Below are 15,962 nucleotides of genomic sequence, written 5' to 3'. Positions count from 1 at the left end.
TGGGTTTATATTCCATATAAATTTCATTTCCTTTTTTCTTTCCCCCTGCACAACAATTATAGGGGTCACTGTTTACTGTTCCTGTCTTAAATGTAGGAGAAATGTCAGGAACTTTCCTGAGAAATGGGGAAAGATGTAGATTCTCACTGCTAAGTCTCTGAAAACTATTGGCATGTTATTCATAGGATGTCATAAATGACCTGCCAATTTCAGTCCTGTAAGTAAAAATGTCATTCCTTGTTTGTGTATTTTGTTTGAATTATATGCTTGATAATAATTAGAATCACTTAGTTTCCTGTTTCATCCCCCCTTCAAAAAGATATATGTTCTCAGTGTAATGAACAGATTTACTATTACCTTCTATTAAAGTGGATAAATGCCTTAAACCAATACTTCCTCATGCTTTAAACTCTACCTGGTTGTTAGAGTTTTTGGTTGTTTTTCCCCCATAGATAAAAATCCAAAGGTAAAAAACAAAACAAAACCCCCACATATAAAAGCAAAGCTTATTAAAAAAAAGAGAGAAGGTCTTCGTTTACGAAGACTTAGATGATTTAGAAAACCTAAAAATCTTTGTGTGACTTTATGAAGCCTGCTTTTGATTCAAATAATCTATTTTTAAATCAGTATTGCTTAAGTTAAGAAGCTGAGGTCATTGCTGTTTAAAGTACACTTATGACTTTCATGGGATTTATTCACTTTAAAATATTTTGTAGTGAACATGTAAAATGAGAATGCTTTTTTGGATTGAATGCATTCTGTTTGGACTGCTAGGGTTATCATCATCTTGTTTAAGTTGTTTAAGAATGCAAAAAGTCCCTCGCTTATTTTAAGATGTCCTTTCATTTATGAATATTTGTAGATATGATATATAGGTTTTGGCATTTTTCCATGTCCCCCTACTAAGAGAAGGTCCTATCTGCTTAGGAAAAAGGATCATTGAACATAGAAAATTTGGAGACTACACATTTTTTCTCTTTGTCAAAATATGATACAGGTTTTCAAATGCCCTTTGCCAAAGGATGTTTAATTTCTTCATGTTCTAAGTTCCTTTTTAAGTACAATTCTTTTATCAATACTAAATTAAAATGGATAGCGTGGTTTAAAATTTCAAATAATATCCATGTTCACGTTCCGTCCCAAATAAGCTAGAGTGAAAGTTGGCAACATATTACTCTGTGATCTAACCAAGGTTAGCTGAGACTTTGAGTTCTTAATACTCAGCTTAGTATGGTAGAAATACTGTTTCATTCAAAACTGCTGTTGGGTGAAAAATCCAGCCATATTCTCAGGTGCACAGGTAAGGAGTCACTGAGTGCCTTCTTCTCTGTTTGAACAACCCAGAGAAAACAGAAAAGCAGAGCAATTTCCAGAATGCAAATCTGGATGACTGTATTGTTGTTTCTCTGCTGCATAATCAGTCAGATGAAGGTTTGACTCCAAGTTTTCAATTATTTGGAATTTAATTTAGTGGCTTTTAAGGAGTTCAGAATTTATATGATTAAGGGAGAATGTGGGAAGAAACACTGAGTCTGTAGACCTTAGTGTTACACCAGGACAGATCCTTTACAGCAGACTGTCATGTAGAAAAGGCAATACCATGTTTTTCTGTCAGGTGTTAGTTGAGTGAGGCCTGATTAGGCCTGGCCCTAGAAGATCCTCCTTGTTAGTTAATTGGGTTTTTTCTGCTACCTGAAATATTTTCATTTTCACAAGCTGGCTGTAGGTATGGTGTAGCACTACAGTTTGCTAGGCTAGGCAGACTGCTAGATGCATTGTCAGCCCTCTGCATGCTTTGAGAACTCGTCAGGTGGTGAGAAGTCATAGACAGGTGAGACAAACCCACCAATCATAGTAGGTCTCTGCCTGATTTGAGGGAAAAAGGAGTGTTCTTTGTCTACAAATCATGGAAGCAGGTTGATGAATTGCACTATAGAGAATAAGATGTAGAAGGTTTTTCCTTTTCCAGAGGTTAGCTGCAGCTGTTGGGACCTTTGTCTGACACATTGCAGCCTAGATTTCAGATAGTGTATATCAAAACAATATGTGACTGCATCTTATTCAGTAGTACTATCCCCTAGTTTTGGGCTTGTAGATATTTTCACATTTATTGATTTTGGGTTTGGTTTTGGATATTTAGATTGGGTTGGTTAGCTGGTTAATTGTTTGGTTTTTTTTTTTCCTGAGAGCAAGTTGGACCTCCTGCAAGTAATAGCAGATATTAAGAGGCATGGTTTGCAAATAGTGGATCAATTGGACTATTGTCCCTCTAAGTCTAAGGGTTCACTGGTCTGTGACCTGCCAGTGATTTACATTTGAATCTTTGCAGCCTTGAAGAGTATTAGTCTGGGGTACAGAGGGTCTGCTGCCTGTTTCATCTTCTGTTTTCCCCTGCTTCTCAAATGGCACCTTAGTGAATGCAGCCTTAGAGATCAAAGTATTGCTGGACTATTTCCCCCCACCCCTTACATTATCAATCAATAATACAATTCTACATGATAAATTACTCATGCAAGTGAACTTACTACCTGTGATTTGGATGGGGTTAAAAAAATATGGTTGGAATTTTTTTATTTATTTAAAGCTTCTGGAAGCCTGCAAATGCAGTGCAATGTAAATTCTTTCATATTTTTAGGTAGCATAGTACATGAGCTCAGTGCTTCTCAGCTTTTTATGATTATCGTTATTGTCCACTTAACAAACCTAAAAATGCAATGAGAATTGATTGACTTTATTCTCTTAGTAGTAGTTGTAGTAATCGTGATAATAAATTAACAGCTGCCCCCTACCCATGAGATACTGAAATGCAGTCTCCATGTGGGCTCTTTTAAAGTGTTGCAGTTAGGGAATTAGGCTGGCTTATGAAAGAGATTAGACTATGATTAATGGCATTCTGTAGTAAAAAGTACTGAACCAAAATACAATACCTTAAAATCTGCAGACCTGTGCACATGTATAATTAAGTGATGCAGAAAAAAAGAGAAATCAAGTAAAGTAAAAAGATAATCATTTCCTTGCAGAAAATTTGTTCATAAGAATAAATTTAAAATATTTAATAAAACTGTAAATATAGTCCAGAACCAGTATTATCACATTGTTTTACAAACAGAAGGAAATAACAGTTGTTTGTTGAAGACATTTCACAGGTTGTATTTCACTTGTATGCCAGCAATGGAGGCTGTTTTATAGAAATTTCTGTTTTAATTATGTGATAAGTAATTAGATAATAAATGATACACATTACCAGAAAAGACTGATTGGCTGTGCAAAATGTGGTTGTGTACTCTGATGGTTGTCTTTACTGCATCCAATTTCAAAGTAAACTGTAAGTTACACCTGCCTGGCATTAATAGGAACTCAGGTGAATCAGGGTAAGAAAAGGAAACTGCAGCTTTGTTAGGATGAAATTTATGTTTTGAAAACTGAATTTAAGTGATATTAGAATAATTAATAATGCATTTATGCATTTATTTTACATATGCAAAGGATCACATTGAGTATTTGTTAAATATAAAAAAGGGACAAATGTATTGTGAAATAAAAAAGGATTAGTTGATTTAATTTGATTGATTTCCTCACCTCCATCTCATTTTTGAGACAGCTCTTTCATTTTTTTATTTTTTCTTTTCACATTTTCAGTATCTTTTCTCTAAAAATAAATTGTCAGCTTTTTGAGCAGAAGAATATGTTTAATTACTCTGTCTGTGAAGAAATTCCTTCTCATGTCCAGCCTGAACTTCCCCTGGCAAAGCTTGAGGCCATTTCCTCTTGTCCTGTCCCCAGCTGCCTGGGAGAAGAGGCTGACCTGCCACCTCACTACAACCCTCTTTCAGGGAGTTGTAGAGAGCAGTGAGGTCTCCCCTGAGCCTCCTTTTCTCTGGGTTCCCTCAGCTGCTCCATGTGGGACTCACTCTCCAGACACTTCACCAGCTTTGTTGCCTTTCTATGGACATGCTCTTTCTTGAAGTGAGGGGCCCAGAACAGAGCACAATACTTGTGTGTGGCCACCCATCCATCCACCCATTAGGGAAACCACACTAAGAAAACTATGTCCTTTTTGTAATCAAAATTTCTAGTAATTATTATTTTTCATGACCTAGAGAGACATGGTTATATAAATGTTTTCTGCTTAACTGTCCTCCCTTTCTTATTTGAAAACAATTTTCAAACAACATCTAAGAGAGTGTTCCTGGGAATTTCATTGAGTAGTTCTTGCTACACAAAATCCTATTTTATTAGTTAAGGATTAATTAATACAGAAACAATTAAGCTTCTGCTGCTAGTTATCTAATGCCAAGCCAGGGGTTCAAAGTAACCATAACCCTTGGTGCTGTTAATTAGTTAGTTCATCTAGATGGACCAGGTGCATTTTGCAGGAGCCAGATTTCCCTCTGCATCATATTTATTCCACCATATTTATTTTGCACATATTGGTTGATGATAGAATAAATTTTATCTTTCATATTACACTAATTTTGTGATCTTGGAGTAAAAGTGTATGTGCAAAACTGGTGCCAGGTTATGCCAAGATGCACCATTAAAAATGCCCTGTTCAGTCTTTTCTCACCTCTGCATGTTTAATGCTTAATACAGACTGGCTATGGAAGATAGTTCTCAGACCAAAGTTACATTATTTAGATTACATAATATTGTTAAGAGCAGAAATCTGATATCCAAGAAAGGTTGGAGAGTCCCATGAAATAATTTTGTAACAGAGTGTGGGTTTTGTTCCTAGATTTTGAAATGAGAACATCATTCATTTGTTCTGTGCATCAGGCTTATTTTTGACATGATTGCAGCTGGGAGATTCTAAGACATGATGGACCTGGAAGGAAGTGGGGGCTCCACTCATTGTGTCTGTAGAGAGTACAGATTTGTGCATGTCTTTGTGCGTGAGGTTTTTTTTCTTATTGGTTTTAAAATAAGCTGAATTGCAAAAATATGATTTAAAGAGGCACTTGTGAATGAGTAGCTTCTGTACTCTCTGCCTAAACTGAAACTCTTCACTAGATACTCAGTGCAAGAGGACTGCTCCTACTTACAAGTAAATCAAGTATTAGGCATTCTTATATAGCAACATATATTTATAGTACAGAACTCTGTGTGCATATAAAAGTGTCTATAGTTTTGATATATATTCAGATATTTGCTTAATTTATTTACTTTTCTCTAAGTTTTCCTATTAAATCATATGTCTGTGGGAATGCTGAGAAGGTCTTTTGTTGTTTTGTTTCACAGTGGTTTTTGGCTTTTTTTAATTTTTGTGTTTAGTTAGCATGCTTAAAATATTCCTCCTTTTAGAAGATATTTGGCTCCACCATCTTATCATGTGTTTATATCGAAAGCAAAATGTGGATGTTTTCAGAAAAAAAAACTCATAAGAAAAATTGTGTTTATAAAGTTTTTAGGAAAACATTTGATCATTAGCTTTCTGCCATTTTTCCTTTTTATTTTTTTTTTAAGTGAAAAACACCATGAAGCTATACAGAGCTGTCTGTAGGGGAAAACAAGAATAAATATGCTCTTATTTTCATGGACCTGAGACATTAATAGCATTACCACAAGGGTTTTAATTCTTGTGTGTCTCCCCTTCCATTCCATGGAGAACAGAGTAATTACCCCAAAATTTTAATTACAAATAGTGTAGGAGGGGACGTTAGGGTTTAGTATCATTATTTTATTTTATGGTCATGAAAACTCAAAGGTGTTCATTTAGACAAAGCACATTCAGCTAGTTACACTTTCTTTTACCTCCTTCTTTCAAAATCTATAATTTTTTTTGATTCCACAGATTCTCACTTAAAACTGTAATTTTCAGAATATGATAACTGTGATAGCAAAATTGGGGACTATTTGTGAGCATGACGATATTAGAGATAGTGCATTTTAAGAAAGGGACTAAAAACTGTCATATTTTCTGAGCACTTTACCCCCTTCCTTTGGGAGTTGCAAACTTGTTGATATGAGGAACCATAAAGTTCCTCTTGCTGATGATCAAACTCTCTCTTTTGGCCTCCCACAAAAGGATCACAAAGGGCTTTGAGCGAGAAAGAAATACCCCTTTTTTAAATGGTCATAATAAATTCTTGTTTTCCATGCCATAGAATCGAAATGGTTCTGCTGATTCACCTTGATTCCACATCCTTCAAGAGAGGGGTCCCCTGCAGAGGATATATAGTTGATAACTTAAATTTTGTTCATAATTGCCATATGATTGCTGTGAATTATTGTGATATGTATCTTGTAGAAATCAACTGTGGCAAAGATCCTCTGAAAAAACAAACAAAAACTCTTAACCTTCTTTTCTCCTGCCAGTCCTATAGATAGATTAATTAACTTCAAAATGTGGTTTCCCGGGGACTGATTTTCAGTATTCTTACCAGTAATGCTGAAGCATGATTTCATACTTGGATTTAAATCCAAAATTAATTTAGAAAATGTTTAACATGCTGTTAAAATAATGTGATCTGGCCAGCAATGTCAGAACATAAAAATCTCAATGTGTTTCTAATATCCAGGGTTTAGTTTTTCCAAGGTTTCAAGTTTTAGTCAGTTTCAATGAAAAGTGTTATTGACAGAGAAATGGCAGGTCCCTCAGCACACTTCTATTGGCTGTTCTTTCCTCTGAATTTAATTAAATGACATAACTAATGCATATAATTTTCTGCATTTGTGTATTCTAGCCATATTTATCCAAGTTTATACTGAAAACTGGGCACTGTTGATAGCTGTGATGCTTTGTAATGTTAACAGTGTTTCTTCATCTTGAGAACTCATACTCCATTCAAAGGGCTATTTAAAAATACTGTTAGTTTTCTCTTAGACTTGCAGGTATATGGCCATTAAAAAACATTTTAAAAAATTAAAATAAAATAAAGGAAGCATCAGTCTCCCGGAAGTCAATGGAAAATTAATTCCTATGTTGTAGGCATAGGATAGAAAGCCATAGAATTTCTTCCAACGATTACTTTTCATCAAATGCAAGTTTTCTAGTTAAAATATAGCATGTCATTCAGAGCTAGTTTATGGAGTGCCTGTAAAGCTCATGCATGCTGACTTTAAAGTATTCTATGGAGGAGGGCAGAAATGTCCTATTCATTTCTGAATTTGCCTTCTGAAGCTTTATCAGGAAAGCAGCCAGTGCAATGCTTATTTGGACAATGAGTTTATAGCTATGAGGAGCCAAACATCTACGGATCTGTGACTGGGAAAGCATTAAAAAAGGGATGCACCCACTTTGCCTCTCTGTCTGTTAAGATTGATTAACTTTTGAAACTGGAGTGGCTTTTATGAGTTCATAAGTTAGATCCTGTCTAACGTAAAACAGTGTGAGTATTAGTGATACCATCAGTGAAGCATATTTAGTTTTAAAATAATAGACATTATCTATATTTTATGTCAATTATTTTATTTTATATTGAGAAGGGTTTCTTTTAGCAATTCCAATAAGGAAATTACATTATATAGTTTCTTTCAGTTAGAAGTATCCCAAATTGCTATACTTAATACTTCTCTAAATACTCATGCATTTTCTAAACCCCTCCTTGTCTCTGTGAAGTGTTGGCAGGTATTCATAGGATACCATGCAACAAATTATATAAGAAGGATGAAAAAAAGAGAAATCTTAGATGAGGGAGGGGAAAATTTAAAGAGGGAATAGGGTTAACATTTGATCATCACTGAAGGTTTTAGACAATACTGGACAGAACTGATAATATTCATGCTTTCTGTCTTTTTAAAAATGTTTCATCTGAACAATGGCACAGCCAATATGGCTATCTAATTTTCTATGTATACTGCATTCTCTGCAACTGAGTGAAAATCTATTAATTTTTTCTCTTGTGTAATTTAGTATGTAACTGGCTCATTTTTTCTTTTTTTAATTATAAAAAAGTGAAAAGTATAAATGAAGCTTCTCAAAATGCATTACACTTCTTTTCAAATGTAATTTGAAGCTCATGAAACCTTAATGCATTAAATATGGAATGTTGTTTTTATGCTACTGAGAAAAAAAATTAGAAAAGTTAAGTTTCTTCTCTATGTTATTAAAACTATGTATCATAGAGAATTCATGGAGGAGTTGGTCTGCTCCATTCCCACAGTTTTGAATCATATTTTCTTGAGGGGTACTTATGAAACTATTCAGATTTTTATGTGTGCATATGAGAGTGTAAAATTTTTATAATACTTTCTTCAGGACTACATAATCTTATAAAATCAGCCACCTGTATATATAACCAACATTATTTCAGCAATTATTCTTTTGGTGTACACAACTTGGCTATGCACACATTCTGCTTTTGAGAGAAGCCTTTCTATTTATGAGTTAGAGCCTACACACACTGGTGACAGAAGGGCAACTAAAACAGGCAGCAGAGAATATTTTTCTTGTTTCTTTAAACATGATTTGCTAGTTTCTTGCTGTGAGAAATTTGCATTCCAAATTACATCTTTAGTTAAAAGCATGAAAGAAAAATCTTAATGTTCATACTTTAAAGTGGGCAGAATTGTAATTAGGTAGTTACTAAAAGAAGTGGGAGTGACTTTTTTAAGTGCCTCAAAGAGTCAAGGTTTAATATCAAATGCTAATTGAAAAATAATATTGATTTAAGCCAAAAGAGCAATTTGTGCAAAACATCCTTACACAGTCTTATCTCTAGTAAATATTTCTCCTGCTTAGTTCTGACTTTCTAAGCTTTGTGGTTTCAGATGTAAATTGTTCCCGGGTATTTAAGTTGAAGCTGGGTTTCTCTGGCATGATAGTTTTTGTGACTAAAATGAAATTAAAAATGCAACCTCAGCTGAGAGAGGAGGTCTAAGAACTGGAGAAAAATGAACACTTGTGATGAACAGTAGTGTCAGTATTAGACCAAAATCCTCCTGCAGTGTACCAGCAGATAAAACCAAACATCTTATAATATCTATTTGCTATTTGCTCTGTCAATTTTTTATATTTGTAATAATCTAGTGTGATTTGAGACAAAACTCAGAGTTGCAGTATTTTTTCAATGTATTAAGTTAACCTTGAAATATCTTGGGAGAAACTGTAATTATGAGGTCAGAAATAACACAAAGAGGCAACATAGGGAAGTAGCAAAATTATATTCATCTTGAAATAATTGCAGGCAACATTTATGAAGGGAATACTACAAGTATATGTACTGCTTGTGATGAGAAGAAAATCATATTAACATAAACATGACTAGAAAAAGAAAAAGTGCATTATGTTGAGGAGCAAAGTAGCAGCTAATCTCCTTCTGTAATCCATTGCACTTGTTCACACAGTATTTCAGTTCTAGACATTCTTTTGCAGAAAGAGACAAACTGAGTTGGAATGACATTTACAGAATTTAAACATGGTTGGGAAAGATGACAATTTATGGTCTAGGTTTATTTACCTGATGATCTAGCTAAAGTTACGAAGAATTGCTTTGCTTTTTATGCACATGTGCCTATTTTTGTAAATAAGTATCAAGCGGATTATTAGAAATATGTCTCTAAAAGATGTCTCTGTTCTGTCTAAGAATTTTCTCTGAAGCTGAAATGTATAATCCAGAACTGAGCCGCCAGGAATTTGTTCAGGAAACCTCTGAAAAAGTAAATTCATGTTTCAGCATGTGCATGAATCCAGTCTGGAGTGCAGTCCGGAGATACTGAAAATATTGAGAGAAATTCCAGTAGCTCGCTTGAGGCTATGTATGTGCAATGAGCAGAGGTTTGCTGTGTAAGGCTGCAGCTGAGCCCAAGTCTGACATGAGCAAACACCTGTCCAGAGCAGCCTTGCTGGGCTGCCCGCTGTATGTGTGGGATGACTCGTGACCTTTCAGTACCTTGTGCTGCCCTGAACCTGTGATTCTTGCTGGCTGTGTAGCCAGGGGCTTCCCAGGAGCTGCCTGATACCACAGAGCATGGCTGTGAATCCTAAGTGCATGCAGGCATCACCTTGCCTGTAATGAACTTAGTTGTCATTCTGCTTGATTTCAGAACTTCTCTCACATCCTCAGTTGGTCCTGATTTTCTCCCAGATTTTTGTCATAATGCCACTTACTTTAGGATGGATTGTATGGGAGCACTCACAAGCCTAGTGTAGCAGTGTGTTTATCTTGCCACACCAAAAAAAAAAAAAAAAAAATCCTAGGTGATCCTATTGCTTACTGACTGCTCTCTACAGGAACTGGTGTGTTCAGAACACCTTCTCACCAAGTCTAAGCCTGTAGTCATATGAGCAGCTAAAATAGCATGAAATTTTCAGATGTAGAATCCAGAGGCCAGAGGGAGTTTTAAAGAGTTTAAAACAATTGAGGAGCAAGAAGACAGAAAAGAACAGAAAAGGATATGAGATAGAATGTATCAATTTACAGTTTTAAGGAAGTTCAGTTGTTTGCTTTAGTGACTAAAATGTAGAATTGTGACAAATTAGGATGAATTTGTTAGATTAGATGGAATCTTTTCTGTAAAGTGTTTTTCTCTTAAGAAAAAATAAACCAGTATTAGACAAGTAATTGAAAAATTTAATAGAAGGAAAAAGAACAATTGTTACAAGAACTTCATGGAATGGGTTATAATTACACTGTTGAAAGTAAAAGAGGAAAAAGGAAACCTGAATAATAGATAAAAAAGATCCTTGGTTCATTAATCTCTGTGTAATCTCTTAGAACACTTCACAGAAGTGGAATAAATAGAGCCTGATGCATTTAAATATTTCCACTGTTGAATTATTTGGTTTGTTTTTTCCAAGTTTTGGCGCTATTTTGTATAACTAGTAGTATTTCTCTTCTGGTGTAATTTAGTGTAGGCATGTGTCATGCCACCATGTGAAACTTGAAACTTAAAATCATGTTTTTCAACCTTCCTAACAAACAGTTACTCTAATTGGTGTAACAGCCATATCAAGTGCTAATTCTTGCTATCTAGCCTGCATTTCATCCTTCCACTAAATTTATGAGTGTAGACGTTGTATTAGCAGGGTGGCATGTATGGTGTGAGTTTGTGATTGCCATCTCCCCAGTTCTGGAGACTGTAAGAAGTGGTAATATAACCAGACAAAATATTGTCAGAGAGAAGGAGGGCAAAGAAATAAAGCAGTAGAAAAGTGAAAGGGCGGAATGGGTGAAACTTTGCTATGGCTTGTTGGAGGTCTCTACATGAGAGGAGTGGGAATGAGAATTGGCAGGACATGGGTAGTAGTGCAGATTTGGTCATGGTTTGTCTTCCCATGAAACTATTCAGCATTTATTCATGGGCATTCATAGCTGCTCAGTGCAGATTATCTCACTGCAGCACTGGGGAGGATACGAATGGCAGAGCATAATCACCAAACATCTGGTGGATGCTAGGCTGCTCACTCAACTGTGCCAGGACTTTCAGTTTGGTAAATCAGAGGACTTGCCGGCAATTCTGACATGATATATGAATGCAGCGTGGGCTTATGCAAGGGGATTGTCAATAAATAGGAAAGGTTTAAGGAATTAGCTGATACAGGGTTTAGGAGTCTAGGATTTACATGAGCTACTCATGTGGTGAGTTAAAAGCAGTTTGAATTGTGTCTCTGGACACAGTGGTTGAGATCCCCAAGTACCAATCCTCTTCCTCCAAAGGGCAGAGTTGCATCAAATCTCTGCAGATTTCGTTGGGAGCTGAGGGCAGCAAACTGCTCTCCAGTTGGAGCCCTTCTTACAGCCCAGGTTTCTTGGACTTTTGTCAAGGCTTTTAAAAACACAGTCTTGTTTCACTGAAAATGTACACAGAGAAATTACTTTGTTTCTATTATATTTGTTATAATTGGATGACTTTTGGGGGAAGAAGTATTATATTTTTGAGCCTGATTTTGAACTTTCTTATGCTAATGGAAATAGGATGAGAGTGATGCCTGTTGAAGTAGTTAATTTGCTTTTTGAGCAAGCAAACGCCATAACTGCAATCCTTAATTTTTATAAAACTTATTTGACATGAAATAAAGGTTGAGTTACTTTCCTTTTTTTCTTCCTATAGCATTTAAACAAAATAAATTACATGTGTTCCTATTTTTATGCATATTTAATCATATGTTCATAATTCCTTTAGATAATCAATCTCCTTTTTGCAGCACAAGTTTGGATATAGCCAGGAGCATACACACAAACCTGGAAGCTTAATCTTCCTGCATAGTGAAAGATACCTTTATTGGATAGCTCAGAGCACTTATTTTGGGTAGCAGTTTCTCACTTCTGCATCCAAATCAGTTTCTGAACCTGTTATCTGTAAAAGGAAAATAAGTGCACTGTCCAATTTCCTTGACAGACAAGGAGTTACGAACTTTTTTCAAAAATGGTGGTCACGTAGGTAACAAAACCAAATAGATAATATTTCATTTTTCATTTTCTGAATTGTTTTTTTATCATTTTATAACTTTTAACTTAGTGACCGTATGGATTTTAGGCTTCAACAGGAAAGAAAAAAAACCAACTTTGCATTATTTCTTTTCTACTGGCACCTACACTGCTGATCTAATATGTTAGATACTGTGTTATTGTACAGCACAAACAATGGTTGCCATAAATACTTGATATTCCAATATACAAACAAGGGAAAGATTTAGTGAATAAAAGAAATAGATCGAGATTTCCAAACTGGTAGCAAGATTAATATTCCTAATTTAAAAAAATCCTAAATATTTTGCTTTTAAAAATAATTGTCTAAATTTTTAAATGAAATTTTGAATTAGCTGTCCGAAATACAAGAATGTTACAGCTGAATATCTCAAAATAATACAAATGTTGCTCTTCATTTCAAGAAGAGCAGGATTGCTTATGTTTTAAGTAAAATGAGTAGAGATGCATTTATGTTTTGTTTAAACTGAATTTTCACTGGAATGTAATGTTTTTGTCCTAATATAAAATAGAGGCATATTGTCTAATTATTTAATGCATATATATTTTTAAAAGATGTGCTGTATGTAAATTACATGAAATATTCACCATGGCAGGGGTTGTATTTGAAAGGGTATTTTTGGTATATTCCTAAATTAATACCATTTAAAGGAGTTGCCAATAAAAGAAACAATAGTCTGTTTCAAAACCAGATATTTAGAAAAGGGTATCTTTATTTCTGAAACAGACAAACATATATTAATCCAGCACATGAAATTTTATGGTTTTTTTTCAAAATGCGTCATAATTTTTATGTTGTTTGCAATGCTAAATACAAAACCATATCTGGGCAAGGTGGGAGTGGGTGAGTAAGAAGAAGATCATTCTTTATCTCTCCTCTGATTAGACAGATAATTTTGCCCAATAACTAGAGCTGTTAGTGGTAACCTAATGAGCATTTGTGTGTCAAGTGAGAAAAGTACCAGTTTCTCATTGTGAAAATCTTTCTTGTTGCATAGAGAAGAGTTCCTTTTCAATTTTGTGGCAGAATTATGCCATTGCTTTATTTTACTATGCCCATCCTTAAGAAAAATACCAACTATGTTAAAGTGACTTGGATTTTCATATGTTGCATATGTAATTGTAGCATTACAGTTGCAACAATACTGCCCTGGCATTAAATATCCTATTTACATCTGAAATCACATGTATGGTTTTGAGAGTGTATTTTTGTACTTTCTTATGTTTTTTAGGGTTTTTTCACTTAAATTTACGTAGGCACTTATGCCTGACTTGATCAGAGCTATGCATATTGCTTATTGAAATCTCCCACAGAACCTGTTAGTGTGTCTTAAACCAGTGGAGGCAAGTAAATGTTTTCTGTAGTAAGCAGCACAAAACCATAATAATGAGAGCTGTGCAGTGCTGCATAAAACAACCAAAAACAAAACTAACCCAAAACCAAGAACAAACAAGCGCGCCACCACCCCTCAAAAAAAAAAAAAAAATTAGCAAAAATCTGGACAATTCTTCAAGTTAGCGGTTAGTTAATATATTTTATATCTAGAACTGAAATATCTAATCAAAACTGAGTTGTTTCATTCTTTTTATGATGGCAATTCTTAAAAAGGTTACTTTAAAATTACCAAATACCTTGAGCTACATTTTAAATTACTAGGAGGTGTCCTGACTTAAAACTAAGCCTGCCTAAAAATATATACAAAACATGTCATTATGTTTTTAATTGTATATACAGTGATTTTTTTTTATAGGACTATTTAATATATGAGTGGACAAAATTTTTTTCAATACCCTACTTTCACATTACCTTTAGAATAATTCAGCAGCTGATCATTTTTTTATTTATTCTATAGAACGTGTTGTGCTTTGATGCTAATGAAATTCTGAATTAAAAATTATGCATATAATTTAAAACAATCCAGTGCAAAATACAGTATGATATATTATTTTTAATGTAAATATTGTGTAAGTGGAAAATATGAGTGTTTCTCAAGTTTCTAGTATGCTAGATTCTCAAAGATATGGTTTTCATGCTAACATAACCATTGGAAATATCTAAGCTTTTCTAGCTTTTAAAAACTTATTTATAGGGCATGCATATTGGTTTGCAATTAGTTTGACTTTATAATGAGGCAGTAAAAAGAGACTATTATTAATAACATTTAGTTGTATTTTATTTTATTTTGTTGATAAGACTTAAATAGAATTTTGATGAAAGGACTAAAAAGTGTTGCCCCCTACACATATTCCACAAAAATTGGGATGAATGGATATCTGAACACAAAGCTACTAAAACCAAAACTTTTGTAAAATAAAACATCTTATTAATTCAATGTCCTAAAATAGACAGTACATTAAAACTTTGGGACACATTTGTAAAATGTATATTAAAAACAAAAGCTATGAAAAATATGTATAAATATTGAATTTGTATCCTGGACATCATTCTTCACTCATAGCAGTAAGTCAATAGGTAATAGATTTATTGACATTAATTATGTTGTGTCCGTTGAAACTTGTTTAAACAGAAGCAAAGTTACGATTTTTTAGGTAAATAACCTTTGTTTGAAACCATTTGGTAAACTTTTAAATGTACAAATGCTATGTTTTGTACTCTCAAATTCTCAGGTCTTAGGTACTCTTTCCTGTAAAATTTAATTTCCATAGGCTGAACAATAATAATACATTGTATCAGATAATGAATTTCCATACAGTGATGTGGGTCACAGGTCAAAGAATCAAGGTCATGTTCTGTTCAAGACCAGCTATTTCATCTGTCCAAGGTTTAGCCGAATGTTGCTTTGGTTGTGGTTTTTTGTTTGTTTGGGTTTTGGTTTGTTCTGTTTCTTTATTTTCTTTTTTTCCTTTTTTTATTATTGCTATTATAGATGTTTTAAAGGAAGGTAAAGAATTTCAGACAAATTTTGCCAAAGAAGTTGTTTTGCTGCGTTTGCCAGGAAAGAGAGGAATCATGTGAAAATACTCAGTTTGATATAATCTGAGATAATTTTTCCATATGAATATAATAGCTGCATTTGCTTAATCTTTTTGGTCTGAACTGTGCTATGCTGAAAGCAGTATATTCTGTGGGAGAATGATAAAAATTGTTTTCCTGATAATTTACCTTTAATTCTTCTTAATATACATTTGAAACATGCAGAGAATTAAAAAGCATGATGAGCTGTATTTCTTTTTAATTTTTTAACCCTTTCTTTTAAAAACATGGTAACTAACTTGCTTCATTCTTTTCCTTCCTTTTATAGGGTAGCAAAACTATTATAGTGTTTATGCACAAAGCAGAAGTATTATTTATATATATTTTTTTCAATTACAGGTAAAGATTATAGTTCCCAACAGCACAGCAGGTCTGATAATAGGGAAGGGAGGTGCTACAGTGAAGGCTATAATGGAGCAGTCAGGGGCTTGGGTACAGCTTTCCCAGAAACCTGATGGGATCAACTTGCAAGAGAGGGTTGTCACTGTGAGTGGAGAACCTGAACAAAACCGAAAAGCTGTTGAACTTATCATCCAGAAGATACAAGAGGATCCACAGAGTGGCAGCTGTCTCAATATCAGTTATGCCAATGTCACAGG

The 15,962-nt window shown here is 34.3% G+C and overlaps 1 protein-coding gene across 4 annotated transcripts in view; it reads left to right on the top strand.

Moving 5' to 3' along the window:
- The window catches only part of NOVA1 (NOVA alternative splicing regulator 1), a 140,841-nt gene that overhangs the window by 118,433 nt on the left and 6,446 nt on the right, over positions 1 to 15,962 (top strand). For all 4 annotated transcript variants that reach the window (XM_058806188.1, XM_058806186.1, XM_058806189.1 and 1 more), the window contains one exon: positions 15,703 to 15,962. This exon is cut by the window's right edge and continues 6,446 nt beyond it. In XM_058806188.1, coding sequence (XP_058662171.1) covers positions 15,703 to 15,962 — 260 coding nt within the window. The remainder of the gene's footprint in view (positions 1 to 15,702) is intronic.

Source organism: Ammospiza caudacuta, chromosome 6, assembly GCF_027887145.1.
Source record: "Ammospiza caudacuta isolate bAmmCau1 chromosome 6, bAmmCau1.pri, whole genome shotgun sequence".
Taxonomy (NCBI): Eukaryota; Metazoa; Chordata; class Aves; order Passeriformes; family Passerellidae; genus Ammospiza; species Ammospiza caudacuta.
This window is presented reverse-complemented; position numbering and strand designations above follow the sequence as displayed.